At 52.2% G+C, this 17,896-nt stretch overlaps 2 protein-coding genes across 2 annotated transcripts in view; one reads left to right on the forward strand and one right to left on the reverse strand.

Moving 5' to 3' along the window:
- Positions 1-3,354, forward strand: part of APMAP (adipocyte plasma membrane associated protein) — a 37,075-nt gene extending 33,721 nt beyond the window's left edge. The window contains exon 9 of the mRNA XM_070419805.1: positions 2,231-3,354. Within this exon, the coding sequence (XP_070275906.1) occupies positions 2,231-2,440 (210 nt within the window). The 3' untranslated portion in view covers positions 2,441-3,354. The remainder of the gene's footprint in view (positions 1-2,230) is intronic.
- Positions 3,355-7,887: 4,533 nt separating this feature from the next.
- CST7 (cystatin F) lies at positions 7,888-17,220 on the reverse strand. Its single transcript, XM_070421408.1, has 4 exons — positions 17,137-17,220; positions 11,252-11,424; positions 9,162-9,278; positions 7,888-8,579 (listed from the first exon to the last, which is right to left on the reverse strand). Exons 1-4 carry the CDS (start codon positions 17,204-17,206, stop codon positions 8,502-8,504), a joined length of 438 nt encoding a protein of 145 aa, XP_070277509.1. The 5' UTR covers positions 17,207-17,220; the 3' UTR covers positions 7,888-8,501.
- Between the last annotated feature and the right edge of the window lie 676 nt (positions 17,221-17,896).

The raw sequence follows: 17,896 nt of genomic DNA on the forward strand, positions 1-17,896 counted from the left end.
CTTACCCTTCATACCTATTTGATCAGATTCCCCAAATGTCACTAATTTGTAGCCATTGTCCCCTGTCACATGGTCTCTGCTAGGGCTCTAGCACCAGCCTGGGCCTTCTCCCTCCTCGTGGCCATGTTGTAGGGCCAGCCTTTCTTCTGAGGGGCTCTGATACTTGCACAGCTTCCCCAGGTAAACACCCTCCTCATCCTGCTTAAGCGCTGACCCCCTACTCCTTTCCCTTCCCTCAGTGTGGACTCTCCCTCACCCTGTTCAGGCTGACTCTCTGGCCTAGGCCACTGGGGTTCCCCTTTTGCTCAGTGCAAAAGTTGCTGTATGTCTGCACACACCTGCCTCACTTGCCCCGCACGCTGCTTCTTGACGGAACTGTTTGAGAGGGGAGTAATGTGTTACAAAGAAGGTTGTAAAAAGATAACTAGCTGTCCTGTGGAGAACAGCTTGTAGGAGGGTTCCACTGCTCGGGGAGCCCGTGTGGAGGTGGTTAGAGCCCAGGGAGGGGTTGGTAATGCACAACAGATGACAATACCCCTGGGTGCTGGCTTGTAAGCTGGAGAGAGAGGGATTAAGTGTGAGGGCTGAATTCCTGGCTTCAGCAGCTGGTGTCAGGAGTCCCATCTCCTGAGCTGGGGAGTCTGTTGAGTTTGAAGAGCTGTTAGAAATTCCAGGTGGAAATTCCCAGGTATTGAGGGATTTAGCTCTGGGCATCGGAAATAGAGGCAGAGATTTGAGAGCTTCCTGGGAAAGTGACTAGTTAAACTAAGGAGAAGGGATGAGATCTCTTAGGTACAAAATGGAGAGAGGAGGACCTATGGCTGAAGGGAGGTGGGATTTCATGGGTCCTGGAAAGCCTTATGGAATATTTTGAGCTGTAATGCAACTTTGATCCATCACTATAGAACCTTCTAGACCACAGTTGACTTGTATGTCTATTTGAACATTTCCAGTGACTAGGAGACATTATTCATTGGACATTTGTAATTGTGTGGCTATTTCCCCTTATATTAGAAGGCTGAACTTTGCCTATTGATTTTCATTTGCTGTTCTTATGCAGTGGTGTCCTTTGTCATCATTTTCTACATGTTATCCTTCTGCTCTGCCAGAAATTTATGTATCTCACCATGTTTTTCTTTGCTAAAACCTTTCAATAGCTCCAGGAGCCTCTTGGCCCGGCCAAGCCAGGGGCTAGGCTCCTGGAGGTGCCTGCTCAGCGTGGGCGTCTTTGGTCTGCACTAGCTGCAGGAGGGCCTAGAGCTGCTTTGTGTCTCATAGGGCAGGAACTGTTGATGTGACCTGCTGAGGTTTTTGTCTTTAACGTGAACTGCTTTCAGATCTCCATCATTTGCACCTTGCACAGTTGAAATATCTTAAATATAATCAGAGGGCTTGGCATTTATTCCAGTCGGGCTGTGCTGGTTTTAACCCGGCATTCTGGGGTTGATGTCACGCTGTGTCTTCCTCATATGTGATTTGTGCTTTTGTGTTCAGCCAGGGCATCCAGAGGTACCTACATTGCAGGATTGGGGGGTATCGCATAAGGCTGTTGGATAGCCACTGTCCTCGTGCTGGGTTAGCCTTGCCTCTTGTATGCAAGTAACAGGAGGTGCCTAGGCCTGATCTGCCCCAGGCAAGGGGCAAGGCTGGGGGAGACCTGCTGTGGGACAGGCCCTGTGCTGGGAGTAGGGAACTGGTTTGACCTGGCTCTGCCTTATATGGCTTCCTCGTTACTGTAGGAGCTGGGCCCTTTCTAGATGGTGAGGGGCTGTGGGGTCTGTTAAACAATAAAATTCAACAGAATAAATTTAAAGAGCTTATTGGCTTTTTTCAATGATTCATGAATTGGGCAGCACGCACTCTAACAGATAAAAAGCAGCTCCAAGAAGCTGTACAAAATGAGAGACTTTTATAGGCAGAAGGGAATAGGAACAAGGACGTCACACTGAGCAAAAATCATGTTGGTGGCTGCAAGGTCACTTTCCTGTAGGGGGCGCAGGGCTGTCAGGCAGATGACCTAACTAGTGCTCATCAGGGACTGATTCCTGATTGACTGGCTTAAGATTCCATTTCTGGGGGAGCCTAAACTGTAAATAAATGAAGTCTTGGTTTGGCGACATGGGCTTACTATCAGCGATTCTATTGGGGGCCTGTTTTGTTTTTAAAAGGTCCGATCTGCTCACATTCTTTAGTCAGTAGGTCAGCTTCTCACACTGTGCTTCCCTTCCAGCTGTTTAGTCAGGAGACGGTGATGAAGTTTGTGCCACGGTATAGCCTCGCCCTAGAACTCAGCAGCAGTGGCACCATCCAGAGAAGTCTGCACGATCCTGATGGGCAGGTGGCCACCTACATCAGCGAAGCGCACGAGCATGACGGGTACCTCTACCTGGGCTCCTTCAGGTCCCCCTTCCTCTGCAGACTCAGCCTTCAGTCTCTTTAGCCACCCGATGGCAGCCCTGATTGTGGCTGTGCCAGGAGTTGGCACATGGCACCACCTGGTCTAGGAGGCACCATGGACACAGCCCTTTTCACTTGTAGCACTGCTCCTTGGAAGTGTGGTGTGACCCTGGGGAGGTATGTGCCCCTGCAGGACAGACTCACCTGGGTTTGACTTTGCACTTAGAGGGAAGCATAGCATATGCCATTGGAAGATATGTTCATGTAAAGCCATTTTCTCTTAAAAAATTCTAAGTACGGTAGTTCTCTAGGACTTGGGGGACATCATGCACTTTTAGCAGGCCTCAGAGTTTTGATGGATAGAGCAGTAGATGAGTTGTCCAGGCATCTGGCTCTGTCCTGCCAGCCTCAGTATCTTCATTATAAAACAGGGTAATGCCTGCTTATGGGGAGGAGCAAAGGAAGGGCATGGAGTGCTCAGTGCAAAAGTGCCTGTGCAAGCGCTGACCTCAGCACGACTTCTCCAGAGCTGAGCAGGGCACGGCCTCCACCCCTGGCCTTTTCCTCCCATTGCTTCCACCGCCAACCTCCTCCAGCTCATAACAGGGTTTTAAAAAAACTCCTGAGTCCTGTCATATATAGGCAGGGATCTGAGTAAGTGCATAGGAGAAGCATGTTGATTTCAAAAGCTCCAAGAAGACTACCAGGGTTACTCTCTGAACAACCTACCACACGAATGAATGACCCAGCAGCTGGGTGAGTTTAGGGCAGTCCTATTTATACACCTTTGTTCCTCACCTCTAGACCCACAGGTGTGAATAGTACGGGTGTTAATGTCATATTTGCTTCAGTGTCAAAAGCCCAAAGTTGCTCTATGTCTACACACTGGTCATAGTTTTGTCAGGGAGACCTCTGTAGTGATGATAATTAAATAAACGTTTATGCTGATTAACCGTTTGTGATGGTGTTGCCTAGGAGTTTCTTTTCTTTAAATATAATTATCAGTGACTGAAATCTGACTCCAACCCGTATGATGTGAGGATCGTTTTAGCTGGGATCTTGTTTTAGGGTCAAGCAGTTCCTCTGGGGACCCCTCAGAGGGCAGCAGTGGCCTCAGGCCATTGCCTCCGGCCTTGATTCATTCTTGGGTAAGTTGATAGCACACTTCTCCCTGTTTTCCAACCTACAGAGTGGGGCTGATACCTGTTTCTGAAGAAATGTCCTGAAGGACAGTTTGGGCTTCTGGGATAGTTTTTAAGAACTTGACTGGACAGTATTTTAATAGGTAACGATACAGTTCAAAGGGGATTGAGAGCTGTGGTGAAATCTGAACCTTTGTGTCTTGTCACACTGGCTGGCCTCCAACCCCTCCCTCGCTTTTCCAGTGTAGGCAGCTCCACCCATGCCCTGGTCAGCCTGATTTCGGGGGAAAGAAGTCCGGAGTCTAGTGGTGGCCTCATCTCTGTCACCCTCCTCCGGCCGGCTTTATGCAGCAACAGTAGAACCGAGTCAAAGACTGGCTTCAGTCTAGGTGGTGCAACCCGTATTGTCTCAGATGAATGACTTACTATTTATGTAACTTTATAGGAAAGGAAATTGAGTAGTGATAAGTAAATATTTTAAATAGATAATGTTGTACCCCATATAGCAAGTATATAAGAATAATGGGGTAAAACCTCGTCGTTCTGCCACAAAAATCAATTTAAATGTTTGGGGCCTAAATAAGTAGATGTCTTTTTTAAAAAATATTTTTTAATTGATTTTAGAGAAAGAGGAAAGGGGAGGGATAGAGAGAGAGAAACATCAAAGAGAGACACATCGATCAGCTGCCTCCAGCATACCCCCCACTGGGAATCAAACCAGGGAACTCTTGGTTCATGGGTTGGTACTTAACCACTGGGCCACACCAGCTGGGTGTTAAGAAGACTTCTTGAATGAGAAGAAAGGGCTTTGCTTTTAGTGCTTAATTTTTAATGTTACAAAGAAGCTGGTAAATTGCTTTTCACAGTTTTCAGCAAAGGAGTCTTGATTTGATTTAGATGTTGATTTTTTGTCTCAAAGTGTCATTTCCTGTATTTTATTCGGTAGTTTGCCATGGTGAGGTGCAAAATATAACCTTATTAGGTTTGAATATGTGATACGCTTTTATTGTAAACAAAATGGATTTGCTCTAATGTGAATTACTAACATGGTTTTAAAATTAAATCAAGTTGTTCATTCACTGTGTGCTTCTTTATTATCTATCATAAAAACCCCATTACGACTCATTACTGCTTTTTATAGGACAGAAGACCCATTTTGATATTTTTATTATGACTATACAATTGCAGAATGGTCTACAGTTTAGAAAGTGTTTTCATGTACTTGGACCTTTTAACGATGCAAGGAGATAGGGCCTCATTTTACAGGTAGGAGCTGAGGCTGGTGCGTAAATGACTTGCCCAGAGTCACAGCCAGCACACAACCGAGCCAGGATCTGTTCTGTGACTGTGGAATCTGCTGGGGAAGCTGGGAGACGAGGCTGGGTGGCGTGAGGGCCTGGCTCTGCGGTGGACACCACCCAGCCTGAGGGTCAGATCCTGGCTGCAGGGCAGAGTTCCCTGGGCTGCCCAGCTCTCTGGGGTGGACTGGGCATTATTGTGGTTTAAACTTCCAGAGGTGGTCTCCATGGGTACTGGTGAGACTTTCATCACAGTCTGAGCTTATCTGCAACCTCAAGAGGCCCAGGCTGCGTGAATGTCTGGAGCAAGGGGCACCTGGGGAGGAGGGTGGAGGGCCGTGGCCAGGGAAAGCTAGGTCACTTAGGACAGGACTGACAGAATTTTGGTGGTTTTGAGAAAGTGCTTCTTTTTGGTCATAGTTCTAGTGTGTCTTAGAATACTGGGCACTTAACTTTGCATGTTCTCCATGGCAATACCATCAGATGATGGTACAGCTTTCCTCTGAGGCAGAGTAAAGCTGATGAGTTTTTAAAAACAGGTAGAGTTGGGTTTACAATTCAGGACTTGAGGTCACTGGTTGACATCCGCCACCTGCAGTCAGTACACTGTCTCCATGTGGGGCTTGGTTTCCTCTGTTTGAACCCACTGCAGGGCTCTCTGGCTCCTTCCCGGTGGCGCTTTGGTGTGCTGAGTCCCGAGAGAACAGTCTCTCACCGTGGTCAGAGTTAGGAGGATGGGAACATTGGGCGGAGCCCACACAGTCAGTGCACGCAGTGCCTGCTCTCCAGGAAGCTGGGGCAAAATGTCTCCGGGGGTTTGTTTAGTAGACACATCTCTGGGGGGGACAAAGGTACGCCAGCTGCTGATTTCCAACTTACAAGGCAGCTTCACCCTGGCTTGCCACCCGGCCCCTTTCCTTCTGGTGTCACCATAGGAGGTTTAAGAGTATTTGAAGACAAGCAATTACTTCTGTGAGGGACACTGTATATAACACAGTGTTGGGGGTGATAGAACTGTGGGTGCATTATAAAGTAGAGCCCCTTTCTACCTGGAATTCGGGCCCTGAGGACCTCAGGGAGGGAGGGTTTGCAGAAGCCCGAGGTTGGGGTACATAGTCCACTGGCTTCTGTCTTGGCTGGTTTCCCATAGTTCTAAGACTTTGTCAACTTACAGGAGGCAGTCAATTCCTGGACCCAAGTGGTAGTGTGGATAGCATGAGTATAGGTTAGGGTTCAAAGACAGTTTTGAGATGGGGTTTGAGGCTTTCTCTTCCCTGCCAGGAGGGAAGGTTAACCCGTATGTTTTCTGGCTGGGCAGGGGCAGTGGTGGGGAGGAGAGGCGGGGAAAGAGGGTTCACATGCAGCTCCTAGCAGGTGTGCTGTGAGGCTGCGAGGCAGCTCTCCCCAACAGCTTCCTTCGCGTGAGTTCTCATTTCTGACCTGCCTGTTAAACCAGTGGGGTGGGGCTGTCTCGAGGTCTGAGTAATTTTAGGACAGGCCTGGCCTTGATGAGCTCTGGTCTGTACTTAAGTGTAAGTGAGGACTGGCTGGGAGCTCAGGATCTGGGGTCCTCCTCATTTGCTGCATTATCTTGCACAAGTCACAAAGGCCCCCCTGAGCTGTGTTCTGAAGCCCACCTGGCTTATGCTCCTGGGGTTGGTGCTCCTGCCATCTTGTTCATGTAGGGCAGAGGTTCTCAACCTATGGGTCGCCAACCTGTGGGTTGCGACCTCTTTCGGGGTCAAAGACCCTTTCATAGGGGTCACCTAAGACCATCGGAAAACACATATAAAATTACATATTGTTTTTGTGATTAATCACTATGCTTTAATTATGTTCAATTTGTAACAATGAAAATACATCCTGCATATCAGATATTTACATTACGATTCATAGCAGTAGCAACATTACAGTTATGAAGTAGCAACGAAAATAATCTTATGGTTGGGGGTCACCACAACATGAGAACTGTATTAAAGGGTCGCGGCATTAGGAAGGTTGAGAACCACTGATGTAGGGGGCCAACAGCACTGAGTGAACTCACTTTTCTTTATGAAAGGATTGCCTTCAGGGGCCTTTGGAATCATAGGATAAATTAAATGTCTTGTGACATAGTTGCTACCCCTGTCCCTGAATTAAATGACCAGAAGGAGGTGAATCAAGGCAGCAAAAAACATTGAGGATTTGGAATCATAGTTTTCTGTCATCACTGAAGGAAGCTGTGGGTCATTCCTTTTGGTTATTCACATTGATCAAGTTCATGACATGTGCCAATTGCCATACATATTTAATGTGGATTTCCTTTTTCCTATGAATGATCAGGTCCACATATTTTTTTAAAGGCGACAACATATTTTGTACCATCCCATAGTTTGAAGAAGGCGTTGGGAGGAAGAATTCCAAAGGGGGGGCCTGCATCTGCACCAGGCTTACTCGCGCGGGGTGTCTGGGGGCATCTTCTCTGAGTGAGGCCTCGGGGCTCTCAGCCTTTGGCATGTCCTGGGCTTCTACTCTGTGGTCCAGTCTTACACCCTTCCAGTGTGAGTGCGAGGCCTGCCTTACACGGGCCCTGGTTGGTCTCCTTCTGTGCCCCCAGGGGTGGGTCTGTGTGTGTAGGTGCTTCCTCTGCTGGGTGAGTCTTTGTGGGGGGGTCTCCCTCTCCTGCTGGGTCTGTGTGGGGGTGCTCCCTCTCCTGGGTAGGGCTATGTGTGGGGGTGCTCCCTGTCCTGGTGGGTCTGTGTGTGTGGGTCCTCTCTCTCCTGGTAGGTCTGTGTGTGGGGGTGCTCCCTGTCCTGGTGGGTCTGTATGTGGGGGTGCTCTCCCTTCTGGGTGGGTCTGTGGGTGCGGGTGCCCCCTCTCTTAGGTGAATCTGTGGGCGATGCTCCTCCTGAGTGGGGATGTGTGGGATGTTATCCCAGCACCCTGTTGTACCCACTTGTCCAGACACAGCTGTGCATTTGCTGAGTCTCTAAGGCAGCTGAGAGGATTGAGTGGACATCCCCCGTCAGAAGGAAGCACAGCTGGCAGGTGGATGCCCTCGGGGTGCCCCTACCCTGCCGGTTCATGGTATGGACCTAGGCTGGCCTGGTTCTGGCTCTTTGATCTCCAGTATGTTGTGTTTATGGACTAAAGGCTGGAAAGCCCTGGGCGCTTTGTGGAAGTCACCTGGGCCGGTCAGGCCCTCAGTGAGGGGGCCCCTCACCGCCCACCTCACCTTCCTGAGGCCCCTGTAACAGGTAAAGCAGCAGCCATTGCTTTGAGATGGTCAGTTCTTATTCATGTTTATTTATAACTTCATCCATGCAAGGTCAAGGTGCTCAATAGCAGCTTACCCCCTTCGTCCAGTGTGCAAGTATTCAGACGAAAGGATAGATCTCGGGCTTGCATCGGGGACCCAGGGGCTGGGTGGGAGGGGCTCCTTCAGGAGTTGAGAGCCCCAAACATTTCCATTGGAGGATTCAGTCCTGTATGTTCAGACTCTGAATCCAGGCACACAGCATCAGCAGAATTAGCTTAGGAGAGAATTCGAAGTATTTATTTTAACTGTGGGGCGGTCACTCTTCCATCCCAGTTACTCTGTAATGAGCCCTTGGGCACTTCCATTCTGCTTCCCGGGAGATACGACTTCAAAGGTGCCAGCAGCTGTAGTATTGCCGAGAGGCAGTCAGTGACAGTGGAGAACGGGCACCTCGAACCTCTGGAGCCAGGGAATGACCCAGACTTCAGAGTAACAACTGAGGATCTGAAACAAAGAAGGGAACCTTAAGAATCGCGCTGCCTGCCACAGGGGCCACCCGCCTCGCCGAGGCTGCCACTCGCAGCTCTGCAGTTTCCAGTGCTGCTGCCTGAGTGTGCGTGAACGTGTGTGTGTGCACATGTGTGTGTGCATGTGTGTGCGCACGCTTGTGCGTTCTCCTTACTGAAGAGCTCTCTCCTTGCCCTGAGGGTCCTTGTGAAAAAATGTCAAACCTACAGACATTGAAAGAATAATTCAAGAACATATACTTTTGCCTATAGTTACAAATTCTTAACTGTTGTCGCATTTGGTTTCCCCCTGCTTGTGTATATACATTTTGAATTATTTGAAAGGTCTTTTTTTGCTCTAACCTGCCCCCGAATGTGGACGTGTCTCTGAGGAGGGGTCTCCCCTCTATGTCTGCCGTGTCTGTAGGACCCTGTTGGACACTGGGAGACCTGGATTCAAGAGTGAAATCTGGAACTGTGCGGGTTGAGAAAGGATGAAGGAGTGTTTCCCAGAGCCATGGCGAGGGGGTGGGGCTAGGGAAGCGGGGAGGGGTCTGAGGAGCGAGGCCCCTTTGTTTACCATCTTCAAGGTGTGGTTGGTCTGGAAGTCACAGTTGTCCAGATTGGGGTGCTTGGTTTTCTTGCAAGTAGTTCTGCCAATTTCCATGTCCAGCATGTATTTCAGGCCTTTCACTATCTAAAGAGAGCAGAGGGCAGGGCCTGGGTTACATTGTTCAACCCAGCAGGAGGGGGCTTTAGGACAGGTGGTGAGGGTGCCCTGATGGGACTGGTCCCTCGCTGCCCTCTGGAAAGGGAGTGAGTGGTGGAGAGGGAATGTGGAACATACTCGAACCACAGTGGGAAGAAAGCCTGTGACTGGACCCAGACCCCTCCCGGTCCTCTCCTTTCTTCACTCCTCTCATTCCTGCTCAGGGCCTTAGCTCTTGGTTCCAGGGTGAAACGTGGGCTCTGTGTCCTGTCTTAGGACAGCTCCTTCCTCCCCAGGTCTCTCCGCTGGGCATCAGGAGGGCGGCAGAGGCGGGGGGCCGTGGGGCTGCCCTGGCCTCAGGGCCGTGGTGAAGTCCTGCCCCTGGCCCCTCTCCCGTGCCCTAGTCACCCACAATCACCTGCCCTGTGTGGCCTTTACATGGGGTGAGGGCAAGCAGTGTGTCTGCTGGCTCCTCACCATTCCTGGCAACAGAGTGGGCATTCTCTTTTAAGTTACAGCCTTTCTTCACTTGGATGTGGCAGCAACCTGGTCTCGCCCCACCACGTACCAAGTGAAATCCAGTCCCCAACGTCACGGAGGGATAATGCACCCCTTCCCCCAAAGGCTCTTGGGCACTCGGCTCTGGGCATCTTGCACTTGCAGTGGTCCTGCAGGAGGCCTCACACCGTCTCCCGAGCTGTGTCCTTGGAGTGATGACACTCGGACTATTTCCATGGAAACGTTATTAAAAACCCTTCCCACACCAGACTGCCTTCTAGAAAATACTTTTCTAAGTATAAAAAGGCACTGCTCGCCCTGGCCAGCGTGGCTCAGTTGGTTGGGCGTGATCCCAGGCAAAGGTTGCCGGTTCCATTCCCGGTCAGAGCACACGCCTGGTAGGGGGTGTACAGGAGGCAGCTGATTGGTTTCACTCTTGCATTGATGTTTTTCCCTTTCTTCCTCTCCCTTCTTCTCTCTCTGAAAATCAATTTTTAAAATCTTAAAAAAAAATACACTGCTCTTAAAAAGTTTGCAATTGTCCAAAAGAATAAACACGGTTGTAAAAATCACCTATAATTATGTGACCCAAAGGTAACCAACCATTAATAGTTATGTACAAACTGGAAGCATCTTTCCTCCTTCACGCACCACCACACCCATGGGAATGTGTGGGTTTTGTCCAAAAGCCAGCTTCCCACAACCGGGAACTTCCTTTTGAGTGGCTGTACAGTATCCCTGGTTTCCGGAAAGGCAGAGACATGGGCAGCCACGTCGTCATTGTGGCTCATCACTATTCTGCATCCCTTATCCCAAGCTGACCCTGTGTCCTCAGGACACAGATGAGCAAGACCTGGCTCTGTCCTGTAGAGTCCCCTCTAGGTGGGAGGTGGCTGAGCCATCCTGTGACAACTTCACAGGGTGTGACATTGAGGCAAGGCTGGTGGAGGACGGGTTTGTGTGGGAGGGGAGGGGGTGCATTTTGGGCAAAGCTCTTATGTGAAATAAGTCCCAGGTGGAGTGGAGAACGTCAAAAGGTCCTATGGGGGTGAGGCAGGGGTGGGGCCCTAGGCCGGGGCAACTGTGGCAGGTGGTGCAGTAGGCCCCTCCAAGGGGCAGCATCTTCATCAGTTTGGTTCCTGATGCCCAGCTTCTGGTTTCTCCCCACCCAAAGCCTTCAGCAGGCTCACGTCTAGTCCCTGTTCCACCCCAGCCCACCTCTGTGCTACTCCCAGTGGCTCCACCCTGAAGAAGTTGGTTTCCATAAGAGACGGTCCCGGACTTTTTGTTCAAGTCTGGTGACACTGGTGGCCTGGTTGTAGGCTCTCTGTGGCTGCCACTGCCAGCCTCCTGGCCTGTTTTGTGTTCTAGATGACCAGGGTGCTGGACGGTGGGCCCCTGTGGGGTAGGAGCCTCTGCAGCCTGGCCCCAGAGATGCTGGCCACCAGCGCTTAGACCCTCACCTGGACCAGGGCTCTGCTGACATGGGACTCCTTGAACAAGAAGATGTCATTCGTGCAGTTGTTGAACCTTTCAACGCTGTATCTGGCTGCTTTGAGGACTCCTGGGTTGTTGGTCTTGATTGTTTTGGGAAATCCTGGCTTCACACCTGAGTTAAAGGTCTGGGAACAAACATCTGAAAGAGAAACACAGAACCAGGCAAGAACATTGTTGTTAGTGGGGCCCTTGGTCCAGGGTCTTCACACCTTGGTGCTCAGTTCTCTCTGCTCCCAGTGTGGTCCCCAGCCTGTCTAGCTCGTCACTTATCTGCCCTCCCCTCACCGATCCATCCTCCCCTCACCACCTACCCTTTGCTCTCCTGTCCACCCTCCCTGGCCCATCCAGCCCACCCCCCCCACCCCCCCCCCCCGCCAGTGCAATTCTTGTGAATCCCCATGGTTGCCCTGAGGACCAGGCGAGGTGGGTGTTACAATGATGGGTTAGATACAGTTCCTGTCCTGCCCACACAGGCCCCTTCAGAACCCAGGGTTATTTCCAATGCGTCTTAAAGAAACCCTGAACATGTCTGGAGGTGGCAGAGCCTCGGGACAGGATGTAGCCTCAGTGTGTCAGGAGAAGTCGCTCCAGCTGTGCTTCAAGGCCAACATCTGGCCCCGACCCCTCAGCTTGTCTCCAGCAAGTGGACCACTGGGAAGTGCCCAAGGCTGGTCCCGCCTTCTCACTGACAAGGAGGCTGCTGCTTTCCTTCACCTCGGGGCTCTTGTTAGCATCTCCCCAGCTTCCAGGCCTCTCTCCTAGAGGCCCTGTTCCCCAGGCAGCACCATAGCACCTGGTGCTCCTCACCTGTGCTGCCTCTTTCTGCACTGTTTCGCATACAAGTCTGAGGACAGGGCCAGGCCTGGGTGACTTCATCGCCCATGGCTCCTTTATGGAGCTGGCAGTGGTGGAGGGACGGGGGGAGGCCTGGACTTCCTGTCCCGAGGAGGCCCATGTTTGGATAAAAGGTGGGGAGAGCAACCTGAGGGGCTTCCCCTACCACCACACCGCAGCCTCTGACAGCCAGGCAGAACCAGGGACCCCGGCACCCTCCTCGGCTCCCCACATCCTCCTCTCCCAGCCCCCACAGCAGCAGGCCCAGGCGGACCCGAGGCTCCTCCCTGAAGAAGAACCTAATTTCACTCCTTGGTTCAGTCCCCACGGGCTGAGCCCTCTTCATCCCACATGTGCAGGGGGTGCAGAAGCTTATGTTCGCTGGAGCTCATGTTCCGCAAATAAACAGGCAAGAAAAACATCAGAGCAGCGAGTGAGGAGAGGCAGGAGCTGTGCAGGGATTTGTCCGCAGAGAGCAGGTCGGGCTGAGCCATTTACACGGATCTGGATGGAGGGCCTGAGCGTGGGCCACGGGGCGGAGGTGTTCCAGGGCTCGCTCCAAAGCGAGGAGGGCGTGGGGAGAAATGCTCAGAGGCCAGGCTGGCCCGGTGGGGGGGGTGCTAATCCAGGTTATGAACATTAGCTTTTATTATAAAGAACATGGGAATGTAAAAAACCCACAGGCTGTGTGAATTGCAACGTGAACATGGCCTTTTCTGGTTGCTGGCTCCTGGTGAATTTGTCAGTTTCACTACAGTGGTCATGTGCTGCTTGTATATTAAAAAGTTAAAAGTTTTAGGGGAAAATCTAACTAAACCAGGAGGGAGGGAGTGTGGGAAGGAGCTTTTTAGGTCTGTGAACTGCTTCTCTTTACTAAGACTTTCCCCAGATGTTCCTGAAAAATTAGCATGCCACACCACAGGCTGGCAATGGCCCAGGCATACATTTTATTTCATTCGCTAAATTAAATGGTGTCAAGTTCAGCTTTTCGGTGGCCCAGCTGGTGTCAGGTGCTCTGTAGCTACACGTGCTGGTGACTGCCATCTGGGCCTGCAGGGCCTTGGGTCCTGCCGAGGTAGGTAGGTTTAGCGTGTGGCAGGGGTGCCCAAGCAACAGGAAGTGGAGAGGGGGTGTGAGGGCAGCAGCAGCACCAACCCCACAAGCTCCCGGCTTAGAGATTCTGCTGCCGTGAGCTCCCCCACTCGTTCCACACAGCGTCCCTGAGATTCTGCCTTGCAATAGCCCAGCCTTCGAATGACATCCTCACAGAAGCCGAAGCCCTCACTTGAGGGGCTGAAGACTGAAGCATGAAAACTGTTTCTGTCCCTTGGGCTCCAGGAGCTGGGTCGCTCAGGCTGCGTCAGGCCCGGAGCCTTCATTTCCCGGCTCCCCATGTGGCTCCCCACGTGGCTCCCACGCCCAGGCACGCCGATGCTAACAAGGTGGGGAGGCTGCTCCTGGGGGCTGTGCTTACTGACTCACGGTTTTAACAAGAACTGTTTGGGGAAGGAGCTTGGTTTCTGCTCGTCACTGAAGTCTACACAGCAGTTTCCAGTTACTACATGGCCCCCAGCCCCCCACTGTGGACTTATGCAGCCATTGCTTTTTCTGATTATAAGCTTACCTATTTTGGGTAGGAAATTTGAAAAATACAGAACAGTTTAACAAAAATATATCTCAAACTCTCCAAGGTAACCACTTTAACTGTGTGTTTTTTTTAAAAAAAAAAGAAAATGTATTACAATTAATTTTGCTTGAATTTAGCAGAATTAAAGCAATGAAGTGAAATCAGGTGAGGCTGAACCCTCAGATGAATATGTAATGTTAGTTTCTAAGTGATTTTGGTAAAGTTACAAAAAAGTTATGAAAAATATTGAAGTTGCTTTATTTTTAGTTAGCTACATGTTTCCTAAAATGTCAGTTTCAAGTCATCATAGGGGTCCAAACGAACAATAAAAGCTCCTTTTTTAATTTTACAAAAAGTTGAAAAGTCACACCAGTTTTAGGATGACTCAAGAGAAATGAACGGGGAAGGGCTGATCATGAAAAGACCCCAAAGAGGCAACTCCCCTTCAGGGAAGAAAACAAACAGGTCCCTGGACCCCAACCTGGAGTCAGCCCCACCTGCCTGCCTGCTGTCCTCTGTGCTGCGGGGAGGGGGGGCGTGGGGAGCAGGGAAGCCTGCTCTGCAGCAGCTTGGGTGCCCATTCTACAGGCGAGGAAACTGAGGCCTCAGAGGAGTGCAGGGCACACTTAGTTCTAGAGACCATGCTCTCCCTTTCCTCACTCAAGAAGTATAATTTGGCAGCTGCTATGGGCAATGCCGAGGTGACTCTGAGACTAGGGAGTCCACAATACAAGAAGGAAGGCAGGATGCAGGCCCCAGGCTGGGCCCATCCAGGAAGGTGACTGTAACCTGCCGTGAAGGAGAACGCTGAGCGAGGGAGCTAGGGGTGGGGAGACCAGTAGGAGATGACCTAGATGAGGAGGGGAGAGCAGAGTGTGACATGGTGGCCGAGTGCAGCTTTCCAGGAGCGCTAACAGGTTCATTTTCCCTAAATTCTGCAGGGCTGGGGCGGGGCAGGGCGGGGGGGGGGGGGGGGGGGGCAAGGGGAGGGGTGGTGGTGTGAGCTGCTGGGGGCTCTGCATTTAGGTGAGCGCAGCTTAGTGCTTAGGCTTAGGGAGAAGCCAGCTGACCAGATGGTGCCTCCACCCTAGGGGGGTTAGGGTTAGGGTTAGGGTAACTGTCACTCCCCCTTCCCACGGGAAGACCCTGGGATTTGTTCTCAGAAGTTGAGGGGAGGCTGTAGGGGCCTTGGATACAGGGTGGGGGTGAGGGGGCGAGAGAACCAGGTCTGGGATTGAGTTCCCATCTCTGTTCCACCACCAGACAGAGCGGCCTTCAAGCCCCTGGTTCCGAGGCCCTCATCTGTCAAATGAAGGATGTACTTGAGAGGATCGAAGCTGGGGTAGGGTGAGTGGGGTGGGACAGCCTGGGGCTGCCAGGACCGGAGAGACTCAGGAGCAGCGCTGGTGTGGGCGGCTGCAAGCACCCCAGGCTCAGTGAGTGTGCCTTCCGTGTCCATGCCAGTCAAGCCTCACTAGGGCCCAAGGGGCTGGGTTATTGACCCATTTCATGGGTCAAGAGACTGACACTTAGGGAGGCTCCAGGCTCCACAGCTACCAGGCTCAGGGAGTCTGCGTGTCCCAAGGCCTGCATGTGAGTGTGGACTCTAAACACTCTGCCTGGGGCTTGGTGGCAGAGAGCAGGTCTAAGGGGCTGGCCGGGCTGGCTGAGCAGGGCTTCAGCAGGGAGGTGTAGGCACAGCCGGGGTGGGGAGGGGAGTGTATGGAGAGGGCTCTGTTTAGTAGGAAACACCAGCAGAGGGGGCAACTCTGATGATAGGGCGCTAAGAGTAGGCTAAGGATTCTTCATGCATCCTGGACCTGTCCCTGCTCTGTTAGGGGACGAAGCTGAGGCAAGCAGAAGGAACTTACATGTAGTCTGAATAACTGCATCCAGTACAGCTGAAAGGCAGGTACCACATCCCTCCACAGGCTCCCTCACTAAGGTTTGAGGAGTGTGCTTCTCTGGTCTGAGCACCCCCTTCCTCCCCCTGGCTTGTCCCCTCCTATGGCACTAGGCGGGCACAGGAAGACAGTGGCACCCAATCAGGACAGGCTGGAAACCAGGGGAGGGGCGGAGGGGGGGGGGGCAGGGCTTCACTGTGTGAGCTAAGAATGAAGCTCTGGGAGCGAGGGAGGAGGCAGGGGAACCTGTTCCCATAGCCCCTGAGACAGGGTCACCAGGAGGGGGGTGACCCCTCCACAGATTGAGAGGCGCTGGGGCTGGCCCCTTGTACTGGTCCTGCCTGAACACCCTCCACTTGGTGTCCTTGGCCACGCTCCAGCCCCCCCTGAAGAACACGGAGGGCAGGAACCAGCCTCCGCCTGGGCATTGCCCCTGCTCCCCAAGCCACGGCTATGACTGGAGCAGGTCATCTCGGCCTCCAGCACCAGCTTCCTCGGTGGTTAAAGGAGGTGAGACAGGAGCCCTCTAGGTCTTCGCCATCATCTATGGCAGTGGTTCTCAACCTTCCCAATGCCGCGACCCTTTAATACAGCTCCTCATGTTGTGGTGACCCCCAATCATAAAATTGTTTTCGTTGCTACTTCATAACTGTAATTTTACTACTGTTATGAATCATAATATAAGTATCTGATATGCAGGATGTATTTTCATTGTTACAAATTGAACATAAAGCATAGTGATTAATCACAAAAACAATATGTAATTATACATGTGTTTTCCGATGGTCTTAGGCGACCCCTGTGAAAGGGTTGTTCGACCTCCAAAGGGGTCGCGACCCACAGGTTGAGAACCGCTGACCTATGGCCTATGCTTCTGGTGCTGGGAAGGCATCTCCAACTCTGTGTGTGTGTGTGTGTGTGTGTGTGTGTAGGCAGGGGCTCCATGGCCATTTGAACTGGGGGCAAGTTGCCAACCCTAGCTGTGCCTCAGTTTCCAGGAGCAAAGGCTACCCCTCTCTTCCTCCCCTCTCCCCAGCACTGGCCAGGCAGGAAGGGTGACAGTGTCTGATCATCAGGTCCCTAGAGCCAAGTCACAGGGCAGCAGCCAGCAGGCAGGAACGGCTGGCCATCAGGTAGAAACTGCCTGCCCACACCCATTCCTGTGTCCCCATGGAGGGGCGTGCGGAGCCTCCCCTGGATCAGGGAGCAGCCGAGAACAGAAGTCTTCCCTTATCTCCAGGTGGCACTCAAACCCTATTCCCAAACCCCTGGGACCCCTGGAAGGCAGGAACCCCTGGGACCTCTGGAAGGCAGCTGCTGCCAGCCTTGGGGCCCCGGCCTCACAGCCATACCTGCTAGGGCTGCCCAAACAGGACTGTGCTTCGGGGCCTGGGCATGGGAGGAGGAGCTCATGGCACCTGGCTCCTACAGCAGTCTGGGCATTGTGTCCGAGGGAGGCAGAACCCAGGGGACACCCTCCACTTACCTGGGGACAGGTCCCCCGTGGTGGTTAAGACCAGGCTGCCCAAGGCAAGCAGCGCGCAGGCCGGCCGCATAGCTTCGGGGAAGGCAGTGCTGGCTGTGAGCCCTGGGGGAGGTGCTGGGGCACATATTGGGGGACCCTGCTAACTGCCCCGCCCAGAGGGGGCTGCCTGCTTTGTTACTGGCAGGGGTGGTAGTTTCTTGCTAAATCATTTGACCAGAAGCTGTTCATCTCCACTTCTATCGGCTACACTGTCAACCACTTCCTTTATTCAAGTTTCCAAAGCGTGATGATTCTTTTTTTTCTGCAAGGGGAGGGGGAAGAGAATAAGACCTGTGAACAAACCACCTCTGTCTTCTACCCTAGAAACACTCAGAAGAGACATTGCATTAAAAAAAAATTAGCAGGGATTTTCAGAAGCAGAATCACGTGGATTTCCTTCTGCAAACCAACTTCTCAGGTCCCCTTTCTGAGGCCTGAGTGGCCCCTGCAGACTGCCCGCCTGCTGGCTGAGTGGACACCCCCTGCCCGGAAGTGGGCAGGCCTGCGTGCGGGAAGCAGCTGCTGAGTGCAGTCTCAGAGGATGGATGTGGTCGGGCACAGGCTGCCTCTGGTGATTTCTGCCCTGGAAGCGGGAGAGGAGCAGTGTGTGCTGACGGATGGATCGCGGCCTGGCTTTGGCTCAGAGCTGGTGAAGGAGGAGAAAGAACAGTGTGGCCCACAGGTTCTAGCCCCGGCAGAGTGCCCGTTTACCTGCCAGCTC

This window comes from Myotis yumanensis, unplaced genomic scaffold (genome assembly GCF_028538775.1).
Source record: "Myotis yumanensis isolate MYYU_CA2020_CCGP unplaced genomic scaffold, mMyoYum1.0.hap1 SCAF_7, whole genome shotgun sequence".
NCBI classification, from domain to species: domain Eukaryota; kingdom Metazoa; phylum Chordata; class Mammalia; order Chiroptera; family Vespertilionidae; genus Myotis; species Myotis yumanensis.